Source organism: Dreissena polymorpha, chromosome 8, assembly GCF_020536995.1.
Source record: "Dreissena polymorpha isolate Duluth1 chromosome 8, UMN_Dpol_1.0, whole genome shotgun sequence".
Classification (NCBI taxonomy): Eukaryota; Metazoa; Mollusca; class Bivalvia; order Myida; family Dreissenidae; genus Dreissena; species Dreissena polymorpha.
Window position 1 is genome coordinate 30,355,966 of NC_068362.1, and position 27,060 is coordinate 30,383,025.

Genomic DNA, 27,060 nt, shown 5'->3' on the forward strand with positions numbered 1-27,060 from the left:
ATTACATGTATGTGATTGTGTAACGTGTCGAAACTTTTGTTCTAAATTACTTTTAGGTGCGTCAGCAAGGCCTAAAATGTAAGTACGGATATGATTGTTGAATAAATAATTCAATAAGGTGATAAATCAATGCCTTCATTTGGCATTGTATTTTGTAAGTTGATTGTGACTTTACTGCTATTCGTGTTGGTTAGTGTACTTAAGTGTCCTTCTGTGATAGTTCTGAGTTGAATATTGATTACATATCCATACAAACTATAAATATATCCCAATATGAGTCTGTAACATGAGTTTGCAAAAATGTTGAAAAGTATTGTAATGTACTAAAACATGTTTGTAACAATATTATTCTCTCGGAGAAAGTAGAAAAAACACTAAATACATGAACGTATGTAATTCATGTGTATACAACGGTCTACAATGGGCATGTACACACTTAGAAAATCGTATTATATACACTTCTTTATTAATGCTGGTCAGTATGCAATGCCCGTGTTTGTTTTTTTACATGTACAGCGCAGCGTGTGTCCTTCCTTCAACATTGAAAGTGGACGGAGAGTATGCGTACAGTGTGGTTAACAAATGTAAGATTTTTAGAAACACGTTTCGTTTCCTTTTATGTCCGTCTAAAATTATACTAACATATATATCCAACGCAAAGTTTGGAATCGATATAAATGCACACTGTTGACAAACTTAAGTTGAAAATGTTAACCTATTATACAACTAAAATAATGTTGTACTATTGAATTCCAAATGTCTTTGTATCTGCTTTTTGTACATGTCATGAAACAACTTTTTGTTCAATTTATTCTAGACTGTTCCATATTTAACTGTTTTTTTTTGCAGTAGGCAAGAAACCAGACAGTTCAAAGTAAGTATTCGATGGAAACGAGCAAGTTGAATATTTATCAATTTTGCTTGGTATTATATTAACGGCGTTTTATACTTCCTACCACAAATACTGAGGTCACATTTTAGACACAGGTTTTCTCGCAGTTGTTTTGTTACAAACGAAACCGTCGAACAAACCTGTTTTGTCCACCTCATATATTTACATACATGTTGATTTAATTGCTGAGTTTCATATGTTGGTGCATGAAGAATGGCTAAAAGACTTTTTGATTGTATGCAACTGTTTTACATTCTTACAAAGACATAAGGAATGTATTGACTATGCATTGATGGAAATTAAATTTGTTCAAACTGTTATTTCATATCATAATTAACTGAGACACACAAGCACATCTTAGTGATAATCATATACGGCCATGACAATGCATAGCTGGCAAATTAATCACACGCAGTTCCGGAATACTTATTTGTATAGAGAAAAAAGGTGTTGTCTTTTTATTTAGACCCACTGGGATTCCACCTCCACAACAGGCATCAGATGACTATACCTACAGTTTAGTAAACAAGTGTAGGAAAAAAGGTGACACGCAAATGCATTTAATAAAGCACAAAACACATACAATTGCTACGTACAAAATAAATTTTAAAAAGTCGGTTATTGTTTTTAAATTTAATAACTTTTATTTTAATTACATATATATAAAATAAATTACTTTTGTTAAGGATTTTTGGAATCATTTCATTTATGTTGTAGATGAAATGACACATCAACAGCAGATGTGAGTATAAATAAGTTGTATTACATAAATGGCGCTTATAATGTTCAACATTAATATCTTCTAGACCTTTTGGTCTGAAAAATAATGATAAGAGCTGTTTTGGAACACGAATTATACATGTATTGTAAATTCTTTTACGGCAATTGTGTTCACTGTTATCAGATGACAACAATTGACCTCTGTGAATTCGTGTTTGCAGAGGTAGTTCCATCGATGGTGTCAAGAAGGACGACAATGACTATGATGATATTCTAAACTAGAGAGAAACAACTATTGAATTTCCTAAATGATAAGAACATAGCACAGACAATTAAAAAATCTAAATGAACTTATATTATCTTTTCATATTTAAATATAAGGTTAAAAGCGTTGAAAGGTATTTTATTTCTTTGTTAATGCATTTTTGATTTAAAATTTTCCTTCACTTGGCGTTGTATAAGATACTACATATTCAAACGTGTAATAAATAATCAGAGGATGCACTAGCCTTTACCTACATCTCAATATACTTCCACGTATAGTTACTATTATTGTGTGTTGATAAGTTTGTTTTCCAATTACAACTATTCATGAAAGGAAAGTTTTGGAAGACTCAACTGGTGTCTATAAACGTACGTTTATTGTATCATCATCATCATCATCATCATCATCATCATCATCATCATCATCATCATCATCATCATCATCATCATCATCATCATCATCATCATCATCATCACTATCATCATCATCGCCATCATCATCATCATCATCATCATCATCATCATCATCATCATCATCATCATCATCATCATAATCATCATCATCATCATCATCATCATCATCATCATCATCATCATCATCATCATCATCATCACCATCATCATCATCATTATCATCACCATCATATTCATCATATGCATCATATGCATCATCATCAGCAGCAGCAGCAGCAGCATCATCATCATCATCATTATCATCATCATCATTATCATCATTATCGTCATCGTCGTAGTCGTCGTCTTAATCATCATCATCGTCGCCGTCGTCATCATCATCGTCATCATCGTTTTCTTCTTATTCCTCTTCGTAAGCTTCAGCATCATCTTCATCTTTATCAGAGATACTAGTCTTCGTCGTCACTTTTGTCAACATCAGCGTAATCATATATGTAGATTGTATTAGATATATATATATATGTGTTGTGCGTATGTTTAATTGGAAATAGTTCTGTTTTGTTGGCATGTTTTGTATAGTATTGGGAAAAAAACGACACGTGCATATATTATTAGGATAGCTCTTTTGTACAGTCTTAATATGTAAATTTTTATAATATGTACATGTATACATTCCTTTTCTCTTCAAACTGACATGATCTGTTTGAAGCTTTATCTGTATCTTGAAACTATCTATTTAAGTCAATTTAGTAGAATAAACGTCTATGTATCGTAATAAACTGACTGACGGCCATTGTTGTTGCTTTTGTTTATTATTGAAACACTTTTATTGACATATCAAGAAGTGAAACTGTATAGACATGTCAACAAATAATATGTATCAACTTCGATTTTAATTTTTGTTTTAAATAGATAAATGTGCCTTCACGTGATTACGATTGTGTATGTACATGTTACAACTAATAATAAACTATTGTGTACTATACTAAACACTTAATAAGTGGGGATATCAGAGAAAAACAGTATGCAATGTGTAGGTTTAAGTATCTTACATATGTGTGCGTGTTCTATGAAATGAATTTATCAAATACCTAAAAGAAACATTTCCAGGTTTTAGTTCACTTAAGCGCAATGTATTTGTTTTATAGAAACAACAAACGATTCATTGAGACTATTAAAACAAAGGCTCAGTAAATTCACAATAAACTGTAATACAGTTCCAATTATACGAGGGATATGAGAGAAGAAGGACAAACATCTAAATATTAACTACCCGACCGGATACAATGCAATACAAACAAACACAAATGCCGACCGATTCGATACTAACACAGGGATAAACTTCAATATTAAATTCAGCAGATCAACTTATTATGACACAATCCAATTTAATGTAAACTTTATATAAATGAATAAGTTCAAAATAATAAAATGAATTGTTCTTATCTTTAAAACCCTACGAAGTTTAAGTACATGTAACGTTTAGCCATAATATTGTTACTTTTGAGAAACATACGTTCATCATCATCATAATAATAATAAAAGTATGCGATCGACATTTGTGCCAAGCAATAAGGTACGTCACGTTATTTCATGCATTGTGATGTATTTTAAACATGAATATACAATATAAATGTAGAGTTTTTATTTATTGTATAAAGATTATTCTCTTTATATGTTAATAAATAAAGTAACTAACCGTTCTATTGTTAAAATCTCAAATTCAAAACTCATACACAGTTTGGGTTCATGCAAGTGTTTACCTATCGTGTGCATTGTTGTTTATTAACCAATTATCAATACCATCTAGTCGGTGCGCCAACGTAGATTCCGTTGCATAGCGACATATCAGATCACTTGAACGTTATTTATATGTATTGAAAATTTACTAATAAACACGCGACATTTATTAAATAAAATGAACACTGGTAACTGGATGAACTGTATGTATGTTCAAAAAAATCAGATAAATGCATTCACTTGTAGATATAAATTCAGGACATTAGTATCTTAAAGTGGAATAAGATCACAAATGCCATACATATCTTTGAAACACGGACACAATCCTTGTCCATGTAAGTCAATTGTTTGTTGTTTTATCGAATAATTACTACATGATTATTGATTCAGGAAAGAAGACATACATCTAGCAACAATCAACATTTATCGAACAATCACCTCATTTAAAAAAAGTTTCGAAGTCATACGCTTTTAACAATCAGGCGTCAGTCGATGTGTTGTGAAGAGGCATTTCTGAAGCCAGTGCTACGTCAACGGCATCATCGGGAAATGTTAAAGTACCAAAGTGGCCTTTATACGAGGCAAGTTACTAATGACAAAATAGCGCCATGAAAGTTCTAATAAGCGAAAATATGTGCAATTACATTTGCAATATCTGCATCCATAAGTACATGTAGCGTTTTACAAAATGATCTTAGAGTGTGCTTTATGAATAATAAACATGTATGTATAAATTTGTCATGTTATGTTTTGTGCTTAATCTTTATTTTGTATTCCTTATAAAAAATAAATATAAATGGTCTCAATAGTTGTATTCCATTAACAAATCAAAAACTCATTCGATTCACAGAGGCGAATATGTAATGCGTGATTTTTATTATAGAGTTTTGTTTTTGTTATAGAGTTTGCTGTTTTACTGCGTCCACTTGTTGGGCAATTTATCGCTTATGATTAAGATTCTCGTTATGACCATAGCACATACCTCCTGTAGATTTATTTTGCTTCAATCTGTTTGCATATAGAGAATACTAGAAGCGTTGAATAGAGAGAAGTTCATGTCGCGAGGCTTAGAACACCGGGAGCGCGAGCCTTGGCGAACGCTTTCGGTGTTTGAGCCGAGCAACATAAACTTCTCTCTATTCAACGCTAATCCTAAATTTATTTATCCCATTGATTCGTTTCCAGCGTGTCATTTAATATAAATAGATCTAATAACATTAACAATAATTATAATTAATTCTGAAAGCGCTTAAAATCTATATCTAACGAATGTAGCCATGGGTAGTAGAATATAGAAGGTTTGTTCTGGTACGCAAATATTCTTAAAATATTCACACAAAAACTGTAAGACGAAAAAAAAATCACCATATGCCTCGATTCAATTTTACGCAGCATGCAAATTGTAACACATTACGACCGCGAAAAGAAGATTTTACTTTAATATAATTCATTTTATTTTTGAAAGAAAATAATCAAAATCCAATATGGCGGCGATTGCTACTGACAGAATGATGTCGATGTCAACATACATGTACATGTTGATTTACACATCGATTCGTTCTAAACATAAATTATCAAAAAAACTTAACTCGCCTACTTTTTTCATGGACGCTGCAGATTTTAATGGCGTCTCGATCTAGCCTTCACATCCTGTAGTTTGTGACCTAAACACAAGATTATCCGTAATAATTATATTAATATTTGAAACACTTGTTGCAAACGGGTTATTCTTACTGAATAGACTTTCTTTGATAAAATAACAAAGACAAAGTTTATTCACCGAAGAAAATACCCTTACGTTTACTTACATCCAAAAGCAAAACAATTCGAATAGACTACTAAACCAATATACACACCCATCAGTATGTGGTACACACACACAATTTCACATCCAAATAGGCACGCATATTCTGAAAATCAATAACACGAATATGCTTGATCTATATGTAGATCTAAATACTTCGTCTTGCCGGTTCCATCGAGGTAAGTAGTCCATAGAATATGCACTTCATAATTACATCCAGGATACATTAACACGAAAAAATGCGCATCTTCAATGTTGTATTCCCAGACATCGCATACTAGTATTGTTTACACCAAAATATGACATCACATATTATTGGAAAATGACGCAATAGGTATGTCATTTTATTACGCCGTCAATCACATGATTCATTACGGATGGCGAAAAAGTATGTCCCTCGACTAGATTATAAGGTTAAAGGTCGTATAATTTAAGAGCTAATGTTTTCTCGACTCTAGAGATTTCTTATGAAAAATCATTCAGTGGTTCAATAAAAAGTATTACGTGCACGCGACAGGTTTATTCAACAATGTGGGTTAAAGGCTACTTTATTCCATGGGGTGTTACACTGTCAATGTCGCAGTGAAGATGGGATAAAAACTCCTAACATATTAAAAAACTATTTCACGGTTTATATATCAGCAGAAAAAAAACGCAAGCCCAAAGTTACAACGTGGAACGACATATATACAAACAGTAACGATTGAAATATCACAAATTTAAACAGACTAATCCTTGTTATACCACTCAAAAAAGTCTAAATAACTCATATATTGGCATTATCGCTTATTTGTTATATGTATTTCAATAACGAAATCGCCTTGATTAATATGTGCGTTATAATATGAGTTTACTTAATAATGCGTTTACATCTGCGTTGATATTTGCAGAAATGCCGACCTTTGCTATTAAAGATGGATCCGTTGTATTCGTAAGTTACTTTTTGGTGACTTGAGGGGAGCCTTGGATTTTCATGGCCTTGGATTTAACATAATTGCTCTGGTGTTAAATAAATAATATGTTCATAATGGCGTTTAGCAAGCACACCAATAAGAAATTTAATCACAATTTCCTATAACAAAATGCTGCTTGTTTTTATTTGCATATTCTTATCTTTAATCGCATGCTGTTACAATAGATTAAGAGAAAGTAAGGAACAGAGTATGAATTAAGAATTAGAAAATGTCAATACATAAAAATGTAATTCAATAGTTACCGTAGCAGCGCTTATTGGTGATAAATAATGCTACGATATATTGTTGGATTCTTAACATGTACCATATTAGACCCACTTCCACGTTAACGTCTGAAATTAAGTTTTCGACTTAAGGGTCTCTATTTAAATCCAAAGGATTGTATTTCTGGAGGTACAAAAGAACCCTTTGTCTTGGCATAAAACCTTTACAGTATTACGCAGAGGTACAGTATGTGCATTGAAGCCGTAGTAAAATTTAAAGATATGCATTTGTTTTGTTTATACATCTTCGTAATATAATTATTGATTGTATTATGGAGTACTGAATAATATAATTATACACGTACCAGATGTTCACATTTTTTTCTAACAACAGTAACACAACAAACTCAAACATGTAAGATGTGCAATCTTGGTCATAGGTCCCAGGTTCAATAAACTCCTGTTGACGGAACAAGCAATTAACGTCATTTGATCAACAGCGCGGCATGTCTAGGACTACCTGTGCAAACTTTGCGAGGATCATTGACAACGGCCATGCATAAGTGCGTCACCTATCCACGTCATTACAATGATTAACAAGATAACTATTGATGCAAAGCATCAAAGGGTGTCGGGAATTTCAGTGTAAAAGGCACTCAAGGAAGTTACATGGAACGATTTTTTTCTACTGTAAATATTAATTTATTAGCCGATTATTTTGAACAAAATAGAAAAAGATACTGGTATAACCATTATCTATGATTTTGTGTTATAACCCCCAAATAACCATTATCTATGATTTTGTGTTGTAACCCCAAATATTTCATAGTTCATTTTATTTACATTGGTTTCCTTTTTTTACTGGCATCCATGTGCAGTTTTCATTAATGGAACAGAACTGTGTAGGTTTTAAAAAATCTGCTTTATCTTGTAAGCGAAATTTCATATTTTTCTTTACTTCAAGGGGAGATGATTCTAAAATTATTTATACGTTGCTCATTAACGATAGGAGTTGAGTACTCATTAATATAAAAACACTGTACAAGTTTAAATGTGTTTACAACCCCCCCCCCCACCCTCTCACACATATATTTCATGGGCATAATACAAACACAAAAATGGTTACAATAAAACAGCATATTTATTTAAACTAAAATGTCTACATCAAAACAAAAAGTTAACATAGAACACAAATAAAATAATTTGATTCAACTGGGGCTTGAACCTTGGGCCTCTCACATGTAAAGCGAGCGTGTAACCACTAAACTACGGAACCGCTTGAAAAATCACCTTCTAACTAAGATATTAATAAGTCATTGTAGTGTAACGGTTATCAATGTAGCAATAAACCATGTTATCGCTGTCGTCTTGTAAAATTGAAGAAAATACGCGTTAACCAAAACTCGAACAACAAAGGTCTCCGTTATTGTTACAAAAACACAAACTAAATATATTTTATTATGTTTTGTTTTTAGATGGTCGCTTAGCGACCGTCTAAGGTGGTTAGTCTGAAATTCAGGTCGATACGCCTTAGCTACTAGGAGCCCAATACCCGCTTACTACGCGTATCCGCGCGAGAAAGAGTTGTATAATTTATGTAAGAGGTTTGAGTTCTCCTATTATATTCATTCACAAATGGAAACATGATATTAATATCGTGTTAAATTCTCAATTTATAAAACGTTGAACATAAGTTCAACAATAACTTCAGCGATACGATAGACAAAAACAAAAAAAAAAGTTTCATAATCGCTAAACCCGAATATAACAAACAATTTATAATAATAATACGAATGACCTGTTTTGTAACCTCGTTCATGCTACTATAGCGGGTATTTCTGGAAAACGTTCTTTGGTTTTCAACAGATAGTGGCGATCTTTTGTATTTACGGGTGCTAGTAACGCAATAGTAGAAGGTTAGTAGAAGGTTTAGCTTGTTTATTTTCACAGATCTCAATACATAGACAGTTGGATATGAGTTCATCAATTACTACAGGCATACTATATGCAACCTCGGAAATGCTTTATAATCGCTACAACCGAAAACAACTAGATATATTATATTAAATATATTTATAACAATAAATATCTTTTAAAAATGTAGTCGGCGTATACGCTGACTTTGAAATAAAGTTTGCAATTTACTTTTCTAAATAAATAAATACAATTAAACAAAAGTAAAACTATTGTGTTGTGTTTTTCACTTGTAAGTTGCATATTCACCGCATGAAATGTGTGTTAGCATTGTCAAACCACAAATTAGTGTGAGTAGATAAAAATATACTACGGGAGAGCACTTCATATGTGACCTCATATGCCTTGTTATGAGTATCTTTCTTCACTATCGAAATATATCGTATGTTAATATTTGATTTAAACGCAGTTTTCTTTCGACACATTAAAATCACACGTCAATAGCGCCGTCATGCGAAAATGGGTCTTATGCGTTTCGGCAAGCGTTTGTTAAACCCAACCTGTGCTTTTGCGCAGTCAGGCCATAGGCGATGCTGTTCGCTATAAAATCACTCAATATGTTATGTTTCTCTTTTCCAGAAGGAGAGATAGCTGAGTGGGCTATTTATATGATGGGCGCATATGGAATAAGACCCATTTTCGCATGATGAGGGTCATTACAAATCTCATTGCGAATTGAAAATGCTACATTAAAGAACAATGCTTTTTGATACAAAATTGAATTCAAAATAGCAAACTTGTTAATAATAGCAGTCTATCCACACATTAAGGAATGCTTTTCAGACGTGCTGACCAAGTACGGCAAACATTGTGGTATGATAATTAAACGATTTTCTCTTATCGTGACACTAAACTATTTCGCTAATAATTGTTTTGTCATCTTGGAGGTGAAAGTGAAATTCTGCGAGATGGATTGTAACGCGTAATTGTAACAGGGCCACAATTTGTGTCGTTTGATCATACAGAGAGTAGCCCGGAATTCCTTACACTGAACAGTGCTACATCCTTTGAATTAAGCACATACGCATTGATGTAGCAAAAATTCAGAGATTGTATCTCGAATCAGCTTATTAAATATTCGAAAATATTCATGCGTGTCTGTTCGCGTTATGTAAAAGTCACTTAGATAAAAACTGAGTAAAACAGCTACACCTAAAAGCGAATAAGTGCTCTATACCTATGTTTATGTCAGCGTTGTTGACACCGTGTGAACTGCTCGGGTGACAAGTAAAGCATAAACAGCAATGTTTATATACTTTTATTCCCCCATATACAAGATACGAAGATTATTGTATATTTTGAATTTGTATATGGTGTCAAAAATCAAAAGTTTTGTACACGGAACTTTCATTATGAATTTATATTCTTGGTGAGATAGTTATTTGATATTAAAAAAAATATTCCTTTAATATGATGGTGACTGCAAAATTTCTTTATATTAAGTTCTCATTACCATTTCCATCATACTTTCTATGCTTTCAGAACGTCCAAAAAGCATGTTGTTTTTATTTTGTCTATGTTATTTCTATGAAATAATAAGGATAATAAACAGTGCACACAAAACTCGACCCGTGCGCTATGACACACACTTTATAAAGTTGAATGGCGTGTGTTCATTTCAAACTTGCAATTGGTTTTGAAAAATGAACTGCGTGTTAAATTATGCAATAGCGAACATCTTCAGTGCCTTCAGCGCTTTGATTATAGAAAACCAGAAAGTATTCGCGTATTTGCCGGGTCCCTGTGATCTTTTTTATTGCCCAGACCGTGTAATCAGTTATTAATTAAGAGAATTAGCTTTGCATTATTGGCAATAAATGCTGTAGTAAATGTAATTCGCACAAATGCAGTACTTATTTACCCTTATTTACACAAAAAATCACCACTATGCAAGACATTCTGACATCAAAAATATATACATTAATCCGTAAAATAACTTCTTCTCCCATATGCGTATTATATACGAGTCGCCGCACGTCAGTGCGACGCCAATTATTTATTGTTTTTAATAAAGTATATTTCCGCGTGCTATTCATTCAGCAGCACGCATCGAAACTCTCTAACAAGAAATAAACAGTTCCTGATCTTATCTACTACATTTGTAACAGAAAACCAACACCCTGTTAGTATTTTTTAATTAGGTTATCAATTTTAAGCTTCTACTGTCTTACATGTGGCCACACCAAAATAAAATATGCGTTGAGACTTTGTTAAATATACCCCAAAACACAAAAACAATAATCAAATTACGCGTAGTCAAGTTCACGACTCTTGAGTTATAATTGAATTATTTACTGCTGTTTCGTTTTATCTTTCATAATAAGAACAGAAAATACAAAATATTTAATAAGATTTGTACAAAGTACATCGTTAGTCTTAACTATATTATAATAAAACATATCAAAATAACAGTTTAAAAGAAAGTGATAACACAGTAATAAGCAGTGTTCGTACTATAAAACTAAAAAAAAATGCTATAAATAGAATTTTTACAAAGTATTTCTGTGAGAGTGGTGGTAATCAGCTATTATGCTGTTAGTTTTTATTAAAACTCAACTGTACAATTGATAATTGTACGTATATTTGTGGATTGTTATGCTAATAATTGGAAGGACATATTTTCCATATAGTTAAAAGGTTAAATATTGCAGAAAAGTGTACAATTCTGTATATTTGATGCTAACATGGAGTATTTAACCTATGGCATATTGATATACAAACATATCGATCATGATAATAATAATATGAGCATATACAACATTTTATTTCATGCTTTCCGGTGGTTTATAGAGAAATATCAGTGAATTAAAACTGACAATTTTACTGTTTCAAACAGTGAAAATTATCGATAATTTTCACTGTTTACTGGGAAATGACTTCATATTTTGTGACGAAATGACGTCATTATCCCAGCGAACTTATTAAGTTAAACTCTTTAACAATGTATATAAACTGTGAATAAAAGCATAAAATAAACAGAAAATGTGTTGGATTCGGTGGAATATCGATTTTAAATCACTCGTGATCATAGAAAATATATTTTTGCACTCGTGGCTGCGCCACTCGTCAAAATATTATTTTCTTTGATCGCTCGTGAATTAAAATCAATAATCTACCGAATCCAACAAATATCCTCTATATTATAAACATTGTATAAATCAGATTATATGCATACCATTAAACAAACAATTTCATTAACAAACAAGCAATAAAATCCGCGGAACATAACAGTAACGTTGGTCGAATTTGTATTCTAAATAATATCCAATGTAAACTTTCAAATTAACATGGCTTCTTTTATAAAAACAAAAACAAATAATAACTTCTAGTTAATTTCATTTTCTCGCAGGGCTAAGGAATTTATAAACTGATGTTACACTATGACCACACCATTTGTTTAAACAGCGAAAACAACATTTATATGAACCAAATTATACAATATAAACAAAACAATAATATATCATCAAACTTATCATCAATAAAAATAAAATAAAAGCATACATATATATATGAAATTAAGTTAGTGATTATATGGCGAATTCAATTTATTTAATAGATATAAATGTAACTTACAATGTTAATATCGCCCAATGAGAACATTAACAAAAATGATATTCATTCAAATACACAAAGCAAATTAATATGCGGTGTGCGGTACAAATTATAGTCTCTACCACACACTTGAACACTAGATGTATTGCACTTGGTAAAAATAATACTGTTTGCAGTTACTTTTGAATGATCGAATTGATGTTGCAGACCGACTGTATTTGGTAAACAATTCCAGAAAAGTCTGCTGTAATTTATGAAAGACAGTTTCATGTATATAGTTGAACATATTTCAATTGCAATATCTTGTGTGTCGAATATAACAAGGTATGTCTTTTGTTATTTAAGAAAGGTTTTATATCTTTCATATATTCAAGGCACGTGTAATGTGGTTTGATAAGTTATTACGCAACTATGGTCGTAGACACGACTTTGAAAAGATAGCCATTGCATATGACTAAATACCTGAACAGTTGATGCTAGTCAAGTTGTTTGCAAAATTAATTTGCCTGTTGTAAAATTGGTTACAAAAGTACGCCGTCGCATTATTATCTTAATTTGACTATACAGTACACAAACTCTGTAAACACATACAGTTACATAATTAATCAACTTCTGATGTAAACACAATTGCAACGGTTCATGCTCGGGTATCTTAGATTACTTCCAGGGCGGTTGATGGTTTAAAAGCTTTTGATACCAAAATTGTCTTTATTCAATTTCCTGATCGTCAGTATCTGAAATATAAAAATATGATCATTATATGTGTGTGAGTTTAGTGTAAACATATGCTTTTTGTTTTAAATTTAGGTATAGTGTACGTCACGTTATAAGAACACATTTGATTATTAGCATATACGATTATATTAATTTATTTTTATGGTAAAGTTGACTCCGTTATAATTGCATTTAAATAAGCTTTGCATTTATTTACGTACATACAAGGTTAATTTAAACAATCGTTATACATATATTTATTAAAGATTAAAGGTCATCTACTGTAACACGCACATAAAGTTTTATCGTAACATGGCTTTGCTTAGTTGAAGCATTTATGGCAGTATATTTGTGTTAAAGCAGTGAACACGTACATTTTAGGAACATCTATAAACAGTTTAATAATGATATACGTTTCACAGAATCATTATTGCATAAAACAAGTAAAGCAAAAACGCATGATAAAACACATATACATACGCTATTGTATCCGTGCAAACATTGGAATTTCTCGATCATTTGACATCCATTCTTAAATGTTAACAAACAATACAATGATATACATGAAATTTGAAAATAATTAATACTATTCACAGAACGTCAAAGTAAAAAACAGTTTATACTTTGTCCGGTGAAAATTAAACCATTGAGATTTTTAACTGCCAATTCATCGAATTAATTATCATGTTCTTCCCTTTGTATTTGACTTGAAATACGTCGGTGAAATATGTATCTATATACGTGCGTTTTGTGATATACTATAAGACACATACATCATTAACTAATGTTTAAAAAAAAGGCAAATACATGTGTGTACGTTTATGGATATGTTATACACTCAGAAATGTTTCATCTGGTACTATTTTGAGTAATGTTTAACACAGTTATATGTAGATGTATGCTGGCAGTCTAGGGTTTCGAATGTATCTTAAATTGTGTTCTTAGTAACAAGTGTATATGTATTATCACAACGAATCACCAGCTGCTTCAAACAAGTATCGTTATTTCTAATACAAAACCTCACTTTCAAAATATCAATAAACCGTGTACTTATATTACAAGTGTATTAATGACACGTGATATATACATATATATATATATATATATATATATATATATATATATATATATATATATATATATATATATATATATATATATATATATATATATATCCTTGCACTGTTCAATAGAATGGAATCAGGTCGCTACAACATTTTATTTACTTATCGTGCGATTGATTCGCATCATTCTTATTCCTGCACACAACGTTAGTATGAGCGAAACAACCGCAACCACCGCTGTACATGACACTGCGATAATCAACCCAGTTGAGTTACGATCCCCGTGCGCATCGTTTGACCACCCATTGGGGTTCATATCGTTTTTCAAATCTTAAATAAATACAAACAGTCTACATTTCTTCAATTGTCAAAAAACATTGAACATTCGTTGAAATAAAACAGCGTTTAGAAATATTTTTTTTGCCTATTTTGGAAGTGTTACTTTACTATTAAATCGTTTAAGATTCCCCTTTCAAACAGTAACTGTCATTAGAATCTGAAATTATTTAGGTATATTTGAGCTTTAGTACAGGCACACGGAGAAGCGAAATCCTCTCAATATTTATTAAAGGCAATCGATCAAGTTTGTAGACGGAATAGCTCATTTGGTAATACAGGATAATTAAAGTAAAAAAGATCGAACCTGAGATAATCCCCAATGACACTAGAGCTGCGGACATGTGCATTGAATTTATAAATTCAATATAATTAAATATGTTGAAAAAAACGGAAATATTTTGTTGGCCTATGTTATTTTTATCGTATATGCAGTCGTTGACACAAACTTGTGCGGTCTAACGCTTACACGTATTTGCCGAATAATGAACAGGAAACATAAAAGAAGCCTCAACTTGAAGGTTTTTCGAAGCCTGCATATACAAGGTTTAAAAGCGTGAAATATAAGACATTTAATTACACTAAAATATATTCGTACACATGATAAACGCTATGGTAAATCGTATAAAATGTTGGATGAATTTATTAAACACAACCGTCGTGTCAGTACGGTTATTCTTACTTAGCAACTTCATGTAAGAATAAAAGAGCCGTAAGTAAATATACTGCATAAATATACATGTGAATTTAACAGTATTTAATAATTAAGGAATATTTTGTTACACAATGTTTATGCATATGACTTAACCATCGTTGCCATTGTTATGTCAAGAACCGATATTTTGAATCTGTAAATATAGATCATAACTTAACTGTGTTCAGAACTGCTTGGGACGATGACTGTAGTGGTACTATCCGTTAAGCGTATAATCGTGCTTCCACAGTTGGTCGGTGTAAACGATTCACAGCACATGTAGGTTCCACATAGATCGCTGTTCAGATTGTTCACGGTAAGAAGGGCGCCGTCACCAAAGTGTGTAATTAAAAATGTATGATTGGAGACGTTATCACTCAAAAAACACTTTTTAAGGTACCGTTCACACTTTGCTATTTAACTTGTTGTGTTTTGCTTAAAACTCGTCATTGACAGGGTTAATGCAGATGTTGAATAGCATCCAATAACCAGTTTGTCGGCGGTAAGTGATTGGTTCAAAAGAATTACGCCGAAGCTTGGAAGTAGGTCTACAATAAAAAAGCAAATCTTTATCGTATCGCATTGTCAACAATAAAAACAACAATATGCAATATTATGCTATATTGTTTACTTCTACTACTACTACTACTACTACTACTACTACTTCTACTACTACTACTACTACTACTACTACTACTACTACTACTACTACTACTACTACTACTACTAATACTACTACTACTACTACTATTACTACAACTACTATTACTACAACTACTACTACTACTACTACTACTACTACTACTACTACTACTACTACTACTACTACTACTACTACTACTACTACTACTACTATAACTACAACTACTAATACTACTTCTACTACTACTACTACTACTACTACTACTACTACTACTACTACTACTACTACTACTACTACTACTACTACTACTATTACTAATACTACTTCGACTACTACTACTACTACTACTACTACTACTGCTACTACTACTACTACTACTACTACTACTACTACTACTACTACTACTATTATTACTTCTACATCTACTACTACTACTGCTGCTGCTGCTGTTTCTACTGCTTCTTCTACTACTACTGCTACTACTACTACTACTACTACTACTTCTTCTTCTTCTTCTTCTACTACTACTTCTACTTTTACTACTACTACTACTACTACTGCTATTAATACTATCACTGCTACTTCTAATACTAATAAAACAAGTTAATATTATTAACAATGATAATAGTTATATAGTATTTAAATAAGGGAAATGTAATATATTACCCATGCATAGAAGCAAGCATGTGATATGATTGATCTGGAAAAAAAATGTAATTAAATTTTGCCGCTTCATTTGACGAAATGGTCAAGATTTGTCTCGATTATATCAGATAAGAAAATGCAAGTGACTGTGCGAATATATAAAATACAGCCCATAGAAGGATATATACTATTTCAGTTTTGAAATCCAATTTATTCGTTTGATAGTGTATGTTAATCTTCCTATATAGGGCGAAAGCGGATTATATATAACTTAATTTATGCATGTTTGTGATGGTTGTCTGCTCACATAGAAACAATGGAATAGTAATATTAATCTAATAAGAGACTAGAAAATAATAAATGAATGATATTGAAACATTGTAGACATTAACACATGTACTTACTATTTTCATACCACACAATAGAAACCGGAGGCGTTTTGTGTCCTGTTTTTTATTAATATGATGTGTTTTTCGTAGTTGTATCCTTCAAATATTCATTTCTTCCGAAGGAGCAAACCAGGGTACATATGAACCAGTTAAGACAATTTTACTCCATGTTCATAAACTGTTCAGTAAAGTTACAAACATGTGTATATCCATGTCTATATTTAGTTTATATTACTCAATTTATTTGAGGGCATGTTTTATGTTCTTTCCATGATTAACTATCGATGTAGAACAAAGCATCGGCACCTGGAAACAGATAAAAAAGTTTTTACGAATTTTACAATAAATGAAGTGTCCCACATAAAGAACGTTTTCATGGAAATAAAACGAGTTTTTAATCAGAATATGTGTAACATATATATTTCAGGGTGGCATGGTAGTTTATCATACCACCGCATTGATATCTGCCTGTTGATATATTTTTTATATCATGGTCAACAGGAAGTTCTTATATCAGTCAATTTTTGGAGTTTCGTGGGATTTTCAATAAAGTCAACAATTTCTATCGACATGAATCAGGTTCAACAAAACAAACAATTTGATACCAAGAACGAACATATTTTATTATAGTTTAAAGTCATAAATCACAAAAACGTTTATTTTTTTTAAAAATCGCAACAGCCCGCACTGCATAAGTTGAATGACGTCATCAATGGGGCAATAAATCTTAAATTTCGATATAGTCATTGCACTCGCAAATGTTGCACAGAAAGTCAAGACAAATGATAACTGTATGCTAATCCTCAACTATTTAAACAAACGATTTTACACGCTTATGTCGATATTGACACCATCATCAAAATGTCAATTTCAATACACATCTCTTAAATGGCGTCTCCAAACTATTCGATGAAGTGTGTTCTTAGATTGAATTTGTCGCTGCAGTCCATTTCTGGTCTCCTATTCAAGACGTTTATAATTAAAGCGGTTGTACTCTTCCCATTCGTAGTGCAAACAACTTTTTTTTCTCTATACGATGTTTAAAATAAGCTATTATTCGTGTTGTCTTTTCGAACGCCGTTTCTACATGTATGTCAACGTGTAAAAGCCGGATCAGCAAAATCAGCGGGAATCCGTACATATTCGATATAAAGAAATGGATTGTTTTGCAGATTTTAAGGAAAATGTGGTATGATAAACAGAAAAACAGGTTACTGTCCCGTCGTTTTGTAATATATCAGGCTCGGCACGAATAAAAATTATTCTAAGCCTCGCCTGATATATTTCAAAACGAGGGGACAGTAACCTGTTATTCTCTATGTATTTTCAAATGTGTAAACAGATTACCGCCATCTTGGCTAAACAAAGATTGATTTTTTTACATTATTACGATTTCTGGATTATTGGAAATTGAAGATATGACAAAGAACATGTGCAACAGTTTTGATACGCAACAATGCCGAAATTAACTGTATATATCGTTTAGGATGTACGTCAAATCTGACAACACAATCTAATCAAGGAATCGCTTCTGTAGAAGACGGCATATTTACTTGATCTTTTTTGTTTGATTCTGCAATAGATTAAGTAAAGTTTTCGCGCCCGAAATGTTAGCAGAGCTGTCTGTGGAGATTATCCACAATTTGGATTATATTTACATTCACCAACGTTGTAAGACTTGTGTGTCATTAAACGGCTAGGCCACGATAGCCACAACGCGCTCATCGGAGCTAACGTTGTACACAACTGTAAAATGTGTTATTTGGTTGTGACTTCACGATACACAGTTTTAATCATTGTCTAAACCTGGTAAACACAAACATTCGCTATTAATTTCATCGTAATAAGACAAACAATGAAAATTTTTAGGAGAGTGTATAAGGCCTTTCTCACATTTGACCTGGTGATCTAGTTTTTGTCTCCGCTTAAAGGGATCTTTTCACGCTTTGGTAAATTGACAAAATTGAAAAAAGTTGTTTCAGATTCGTAAGTTTTCGTTTTAGTTATGATATTTGTGAGGAAACAGTAATACTGAACATTAACCATACTCTAATATAGCCATTATATGCATCTTTTGACGATTTTAAAACCTAAAAATTATAAAGCGTTGCAACGCGAAACGATTAAATAATTTGGAGAATTCTGTTTTTGTCGTTAAATTTTGTGAAACTACGAAGATTGCTTATATAAGGTATAAAATACGTCAACAATGTGTACTCGGCGGAATAGCTCAGTAGGCTAAAGCGTTTTTACTTCAGGACTCTGGCAGGACTCCAGGGGTCACTGGTTCGAAACCTGCTCCGGGCAATGTTCTTTAACTTTTTTTTAATTTTTTTCTTGATTTTTTACTGGAGCTTTTATGATCCAATGTTTACATTTCTAAATATAAAGCATTTAATGAATAAGTTAAAAAAAATGCCAAAATCTGTGAAAAGGCCCCTTTAACTCAGATTCGAACTACGTTTAGATATTATAAAGCGAGAAACATTCAAGATTTATTCATAATGTGTTTTCTTAAGTAGTAACAAGATTTTGTCAATGATTTTAGGCGTTTTTAACAACACCTGCACAAGACTCGGAAAATTATTATTATAAGGATAATTTTTATTACCAAGTTACATCAAGATTGAGTAATAAATGAGGCGTTTCGAGTGGTGACGAACTACAAGTTTAAGACGCACACCGCATGACGCATGGGCGACGGACACCGTTAATATAGAGATCACAATAGCTTAGCTTCAGCACGTTGTTCGCATGTAAGCTACACAAGTTTAACACAATTTTGGCTTTAAACAACAATGAACAATACGCAAGTATTTAGTCGGTTAGTAAATGATTATTTCTGGTGTGCTACAATAATCAAAATAACACAAAACCTAATAGTATGTGGAAATAATATTACCTTCACATATGATCTTATCCTGTCACGTGCCTTTAAATCAGCCTGATAACCAGGTAACCTAATAACCCAAAGGTTATTAGGCAAGTTGACAACGTGACCTCGCATATTCGTCAGTCGTAATACAACATTTTAAGGCGTTTTCATTGGTTACAGAATCAATAACTGACCAATCGCATGGCTTTATTTTGGTGAAATGACGTCGTCAACATGAAATGACGTAATGATAGTAAACAACAATTAGATCTATCAGCAATTGTTTGGTCAATTACGATGTATTTTATTATCCCCCGCCATAGGGGGAGTGATATTGTTTTGGCGTTGTCCGTCCTTCCGTCCGTCCGTCTTTTCGTCCTTCCGTCCGTACGTCCGTCCGGCACTTTTGTGTCCGGAGCCATATCTTGGAAATGCTTTTGCGGATTTCATTGAAACTTGGTATGAGTATATATATGGATAAGAGGATGCTGCACGCCAAATGGCAGTGTACACCATCTGTTAATAACAGAGTTATGGCCCTTTGTATCTTGAAAAAATGTTGTTTTGTGTCCGGAGCCATATCTTGGAAGTGCTTCGGCGGATTTCATTGAAACATGGTATGAGTATATATATGGATAAGAGGATGATGCACGCCAAATGGCATTGTACACCATTGGATTATAAAGGAGTTATGGCCCTTTGTATCTGGAAAAAAATGTTTTTTTGTGTGTCCGCAGCCATATCTTGGAAGTGCTTTGACGGGTTTCATTGAAACTTGGTATGAGTATATATATGAATAAGAGGATGATGCACGTTGGCGTTGTCCATCCGTCCAGAAAACTTTTGTGTACAGAAGTATATTGGCGGGGGATATACATTTAATGAATTTCGCTTGTTTAGTTTAAAAGCATGGGCTTTATGTACGAATGTTGTAAATGTGACATGTCAATAGAATACTAGGTTGGTGGCGTGGATGGAGAATGGCTATCTGGCTCGTCGGAGGATCTTATCGGGTCAGCCGATAAATTCCTCCGCCTTGCAAGAAAACCATTCTCCATCCATGCCACCAACCTTTTATTCTCAATGTATTCTTAATGAATTGTTTTTAATATAAACACACATCAAAGCGATAAAACGTAAAAAAATACGCTTTCGATTATTGGTGTGCAATAATCGACTGTTATTTCTTCCTCTGTATGCCTAGCTTCTCTGACTGAAAAACGCATTAATGCTCATTGATGCATTAAGCGTCGTTCGTTCCATGGCGCGCTTAAATATAACAAAGTCTTCTTTTGCTAACTTTGTTTGTAATATCATCACAGTGTTGTTATCATCTAATAACAAAGCGTTCGGTCACAACGAATATAAATTGTAATGTCAATCCATTTCATTTAAAGGGTACAATGGGAAAATGTACATTACTTACGTCTGACTCTATAAAACGTATTTTTCATTAAAACACAGAAGTCATTTCTTTACACAGGGTGTTTCCTCTACCAGTTTAAAGAATTAACACTACACCAAAATGTAACTCAAATAGATCTGTAGAACCAAACTAAATAATTACACCCACCATCGATTATCATTTTAGAGTTGTTCATTGTGACAAAAATCGGATTCATGTTTTACCTTTGATTATGAAGCCAAATGTACATGTACGGACATAACAAGCGAAACATTGTTGAAAAACGCACTACGTGTAAGTTACATCAAAATAATTGCTTAAAATGTTTTGTGTACAAAACATTGAGACAATTAAAGTTTACCCACATAAGATATTACTCAACGAACACGGACAAGTCCTCTTAAATGGGCATGGTTTTGAAAGTTAAGATTTACTGAAGAACGCGATACCAAATATAATTTGTAAGTAGTATATGCATCTTGGTACGTACAATTTAAAACATACAACATAGTTAAATAACTAAGCATAAAATAATGTAATATAATATACTGGTTAAATAAGTAACGTCAGGACGTACGCAGAGTCTAGTTTCACGAGAATTTGTTTTACTTAACAACCGATTGCGCAGTATGTGTATGTTTTTTTCGAACGTTCGAATAAAAGAACGGGATGGCTATCAACTAATATAATATTAATAATTACAATATTAATAATTACTACTACTACTACTACTACTACTACTACTACTACTACTACTACTACTACTACTACTACTACTACTACTACTATAATAATAAAGAAATAAAGTATTTTGAAGCCAAACAAAAATGATGAAACAATTTGTGTCCCCTAAACTGCCCAATAAGAATCGATCATCATCGCTAAGACTATACATTCCTTGTTTATTGCGCGATTGTAAACGAAAGCAATTGTCTCATTAGGGAAAAACAGTCGATGCATCCGTATCATTGAAAACGCATGTCTCTCTAGTTAGACTTTTTTACAACGGCTAGCTTTCCTTCGCATTAAGCCAAATGTTTTTTAATTACCGCGACCGAATCTGAACATTTACGAGCGAAAGCGAGATTTGCTTCGGGCAGCGTCGGAGGCATGACGTAGTTCCCGTTAGCTACTCGTCGCCAATCTCGCGTTCGCCCGTAAATGTACAGATATCGTCGCGGGAAATTCACATTGCATATATTGTCACAAAAAATACAAACGGGCATTTTATATCTCGTTAAATCTATGCTACCAGACTACATCTAGCGTTTAAATTTAGGCTAGTGCTATAAGGAAAACTAATTTTTTTTATGTGTTAACTTTATTTTTAAAAATATTTTTCGTTCATTTTTAGTGTAAATTGGGCGTTAATTGAAGATTTGCTTCCAGGCAAGGCGACATAAGCGGCACAATTGTCTTTAACCTGTTAATTTAATATGGGTATCTTTTGACATGTCTTTTTACATTCGAAAGTGATTTGCTAGATTTCGTTGTTCTTTTAATAAATTAACCATTAAAACCGATTGAAATTTGTGAAATTTGATAGAAAATCGTTATTGTATTTATTACTTCGTTCACTGTATTGATAACTGTACTGAAGGTGAGTGACATGCTTTTTATGAACCTCGAAAATATAGCCCAAAAAGACAGATATTAGCTTTATCATGTAACACAGTGAACACATGAGCATGCATTCAATTGGTGATTATTTTTCAAGGTTATTAAGATATTTGCAATGAATGTTGTAATCGTATAGATAAGAAGACTTAAGTTATTGGTGGCATTAAATTTACAGTTTTAACAACCGTTTTATATCGTGGAGAAAATACTGCTCAAACAATATCCCGTGCTCGAGTACCATATTGCCAGCGTCATGAGAGCGATACCGTAATAATAAATTAAGATGACTCGGATCCTTTCAAGGAGTGGCAATGTTGTTCTCCATGCAATACTTCATAAAAGCTTTAAGTATCTATGAGGCATGTCTAAAACATATATCTTCCTTTCAATAACAATTGCACATCAGGACGTCCTTAATTTGCGGCGAAACTTATATTTTGTCAGAATATCAAGCATTCAGCACTTTACTTAGCGGTTAATCCTTTCAGACAAGACACTCCAAATACACCTAACTAACTTATATAAGTAAGGATTTTGATTTAATCAGCGTGGACAATTTACTTTCAAAAGTAAAAATAAATCACTGTTAAAAAAAAACTTCCTGTTGAAATCTTTAGGTTATATTTCTGTATTTCCTGTTGTATTTCTGTCATTATTTATTGTTTTAAAAATAGCTCTATTCTATAGCAATCTTAATTTAAAGAACATAATCAATGTCAATCATAAAACATAGACTGTTTAATTATATATTACAATATTTTTTAAGTGAATTTATATGTGGTTCTTAATTAATTTTGCGTTTGCCTTTATTGCAGATTAGCTTGCACTTTGGACACAAGCCAGAGTAGTAAGTAATTAATTACATATTAGAAGTTAAATTTTCCTATGATTAGTAAAATTACTACCAGTTTGGTATCGGCGTTATTTCTGTGCTTTATACTTTTGGAACATAGGTTCAAGTAGATTTTGTGAGAGGGGGGGGAATGTAACAGGTATATAAAATTAGTGTTATGTAACCGATTTCTTGTATGTAGGGCGGTGTATCTGTTGTGACTAGTTCAACACAAAGACGTTCCGGTTTATAATGCTTGGCTTTACGTTTCGAGATTGAAGGCTCGAATATCGATGGGAATCCTATATATATTATAACATCTTAGTGACAGGTATGGTCATCTTCGTTTACATGTATCTGTCCCGGTGTATATCCTGCATTTATGGTCAAACTCGCTCCTATTTTCTTCTTTCCTTTTTGATAAAACTATTGGGCTGTCAATAACTTTTGCATTGGTTGTTGCACATCACTTTCACCTTGAAATATTAATATTACAGCAGTCACAGCGCTAACCTCCCCAAGGCTGAGAAAGACTAGGTCGAGAGTAGCTCATACTCCGTCAGTAATATGTGCATTTTGTCAAAGTAACGACGTTTAAACACTATTGTTATTGTCACTGTGATGTTTTCAGGATGCATCTGTTTTAAGTTAATTAAAAGGTTATCTTACTATATCATTTTTATGTTAATATGTTGATTGGAACCACCACACAGCACACCATCATGTTTTAAGGAAGAATATTAGTTTGATGTGCATGTATAATTATTGAGTATGGTTAACATGGTAACAACCTATAACTTGTAACCTTATTATTAACAATGCGTATTGATAATTTTCATATTTTCAGGACGGTCAGTTACAGATCAGTTACGATGATCTTATACTTATTTAATCAATATTATATATCCACTCAATAAAATTGTAAATGCCAGTGCGTTTGTTGTGATTTTACCCTACATTTTGGAGCTGCAAGTGTTACAAAAACAAAACTTACTATCGAAAAGAACTCGGCAAGACCAACGGAATGGGTTGATTAACTCTCCGACCTCAGATTTCTATGTAATATATATATATATATATATATATATATATATATATATATATATATATATATATATATATATATATATATATATATATATATATATATATATATATATATATATATATGTATATATGTATATATATATATATATATATATATATATATATATATATATATGCACATTATAACTACTTTGGTCATTTACATTTAAACTGTTTATACTTTGAACTTCAGTTGTGTATGTGACTTAAATAAAGGCACTATGATGTGCTCATTAATAGAGGGACAATGATCATTGTAGTTGTGTTTGGCACAAATTTGTCTAAATTTATCATCTAGTCTCGTCTAGCTTTTCCAAGTTGAATTGTACTTGGCATCAATAAATAAACACCAACACACATGCGAAAATTAAGTGATATAGTAAAACATTCATTTTAATAACATTTTTTGTAAAACAAATACCTGCTAAACGTTCAATAAAAGTTTTATAAAGTTGTGAATATCTGTAAACTTACGTTACATCAGACAACAACATGTCAGACGAAATCGAAAATCGCGAAGTCTCACTCGGCTAACTTCTAATACAGTTCGCGAAGCTGTCGAAATATGCCGCTTGAAACCATTTTCACAATGCTCTCAAATGCGCTTCATACTTTATTCACAGCAAACTGTAACATTATATCAGCGTTAGTTCGTCCACAAAATTGGCAGTGACAACCGAGGATATGAGGAGATCATGGTAAAGCAAGGGTAAGGCGAGATGAACGACAACGGGGAGAGATTTGCCGACCTGTGCGCCACAAGTAACCTGGTCATAGGAGGAAGTGTTTTCCATAACAGAAGGGTACACAAGGCAACTAGGGTGTCACCAGAAATGTCAACGGAAAACCAGATTGACCACTTGTGCATCGCAAGGAGTTTTCGTCGCTCTCTTCAGGATGTACGTGTCAAGCGCGGAGCAGACGTGGCTTCGGACCATCATCTCCTTGTCGCCCGATTGAAACTAAAGCTGAAGAAGAGTTGGACAGGGGGGCCGAACCAACGCCAACGGTACAACACTGCCACTCTGAAAGACACCTGGAAGCAAGAAAAGTTCAAGGTCACTCTCTCCAACAAGTTCCATGTCCTAGAGGAGCTGCTTGAAGAAAGGACGATAGAGCAGAAGTGGCAGAACGTGAAAGAAGCAGTGATTTCAACATGCCAAGAAGTACTGGGCCCCAAGTCTTACACCCACAAGGAGTGGATAACAGCAGAGACGCTTCAGAAAGGTGAGGAAGGCGAGAAAAGAAGGCAAGTGTAAAGAACAGCAGAACACGCGCCGCAAAATTGAAAGCACAAGAAGAGTACCCCGAAGCAAATAGGAGCGTCAAGCGAAGTATCAGAGAAGACAAGAGGAACTACCTAGAGACGCTTGCAACAGAGGCGGAATTGGCGGCCTATCAGAACAGAACTTAAGATCTGTACTCCATAACCAAGAGATTAGCAGGAAAGTTTGCCAAGCCAGAGAGGCCAGTAAGGGACACAAATGGAGGAGTAATACCAGATGATGAAGGGCAGAAGAAGAGGTGGATTGAGCACTTCCAAGAGCTACTCAACAGGCCTGCCCCTGTGTACCCATCGGAGATTCTGCCAGCTACAAGCGATCTGCCAATCAAATGCTGCACTCACACAAAGGAAGAGATCAGCAGCGCCATCAAACAATTGAAGAACGGCAAATCTGCAAGACCTGACAGCATACCGGCATAAGCGCTTAAGGCTGACATGGAGACCAGTGTGGACCTAATACACCCGCTCTTCAGCAAGATATGGGAAGAAGAAGAAATACCAACAGAGTGAAAAGACGGTTTCCTCATCAAGCTTCCCAAGAAAGGCGACCTCAGTTCCTGCTCCAACTAACGAGGAATCACGCTGTTGTCCATCCCAGGAAATGTGTTTAATCGCATCCTACTGAACCGATGGAAAGACGCAGTAGAACCGCATCTCCGTTACCAAAAAGCAGGCTTCCGAAAGGAGAGATCGTGCACGGATCAGATCGCAACCCTGCGCATCATTCTGGAACAATGCCTGGAGTGGAATTCGCCGTTGTATGTCAACTGTATTGACTATGAAAAGGCGTTCGACAGCGTTAACCGGGAGTCCCTCTGAAGACTTCTGAGACACTACGGAGTGCCAAAAAAGATCACCAACATCATCAGGAAGTCTTATGAGGGAATGACCTGCAGAATTGTTCACGGCAGACAGCTCACGGATTCCTTTGAAGT

General features: G+C 33.3%; 2 protein-coding genes and 1 long non-coding RNA gene across 5 annotated transcripts in view; 1 reads left to right on the plus strand and 2 right to left on the minus strand.

Annotated features, from left to right (window-relative positions):
• The window catches only part of LOC127841802 (uncharacterized), a 3,392-nt gene extending 322 nt beyond the window's left edge, over positions 1 to 3,070 (plus strand). Inside the window, exons 2-7 of the mRNA XM_052370887.1 lie at positions 57 to 78; positions 517 to 584; positions 850 to 874; positions 1,359 to 1,435; positions 1,610 to 1,634; positions 1,834 to 3,070. Coding sequence (XP_052226847.1) covers positions 57 to 78; positions 517 to 584; positions 850 to 874; positions 1,359 to 1,435; positions 1,610 to 1,634; positions 1,834 to 1,894 — 278 coding nt within the window. The 3' untranslated portion in view covers positions 1,895 to 3,070. The remainder of the gene's footprint in view (positions 1 to 56; positions 79 to 516; positions 585 to 849; positions 875 to 1,358; positions 1,436 to 1,609; positions 1,635 to 1,833) is intronic.
• LOC127841804 (uncharacterized) overlaps positions 1 to 25,277 on the minus strand; it is a 93,723-nt gene extending 68,446 nt beyond the window's left edge. The window contains exons 1-2 of one of the 3 annotated variants that reach the window (XR_008031337.1): positions 16,655 to 16,688; positions 15,525 to 15,893 (exon numbers count right to left, since the gene is read on the minus strand). Coding sequence is in view for 1 of the 3 variants with exons in the window: in XM_052370888.1 (XP_052226848.1) it covers positions 15,525 to 15,624 (100 nt within the window). In the remaining 2 variants the exon portion in view is untranslated. Of the gene's footprint in view, positions 1 to 15,524; positions 15,894 to 16,654; positions 16,689 to 25,261 lie in introns of those variants that run through there. The other 2 variants (XR_008031336.1, XM_052370888.1) reach the window with 2 other exon arrangements.
• On the minus strand, positions 11,839 to 15,150 carry LOC127841805 (uncharacterized). The gene is made up of 3 exons (XR_008031338.1): positions 14,478 to 15,150; positions 13,732 to 13,782; positions 11,839 to 13,271 (listed from the first exon to the last, which is right to left on the minus strand). It is a non-coding gene; the product is annotated as an uncharacterized LOC127841805 (long non-coding RNA).
• Positions 25,278 to 27,060: the final 1,783 nt, after the last annotated feature.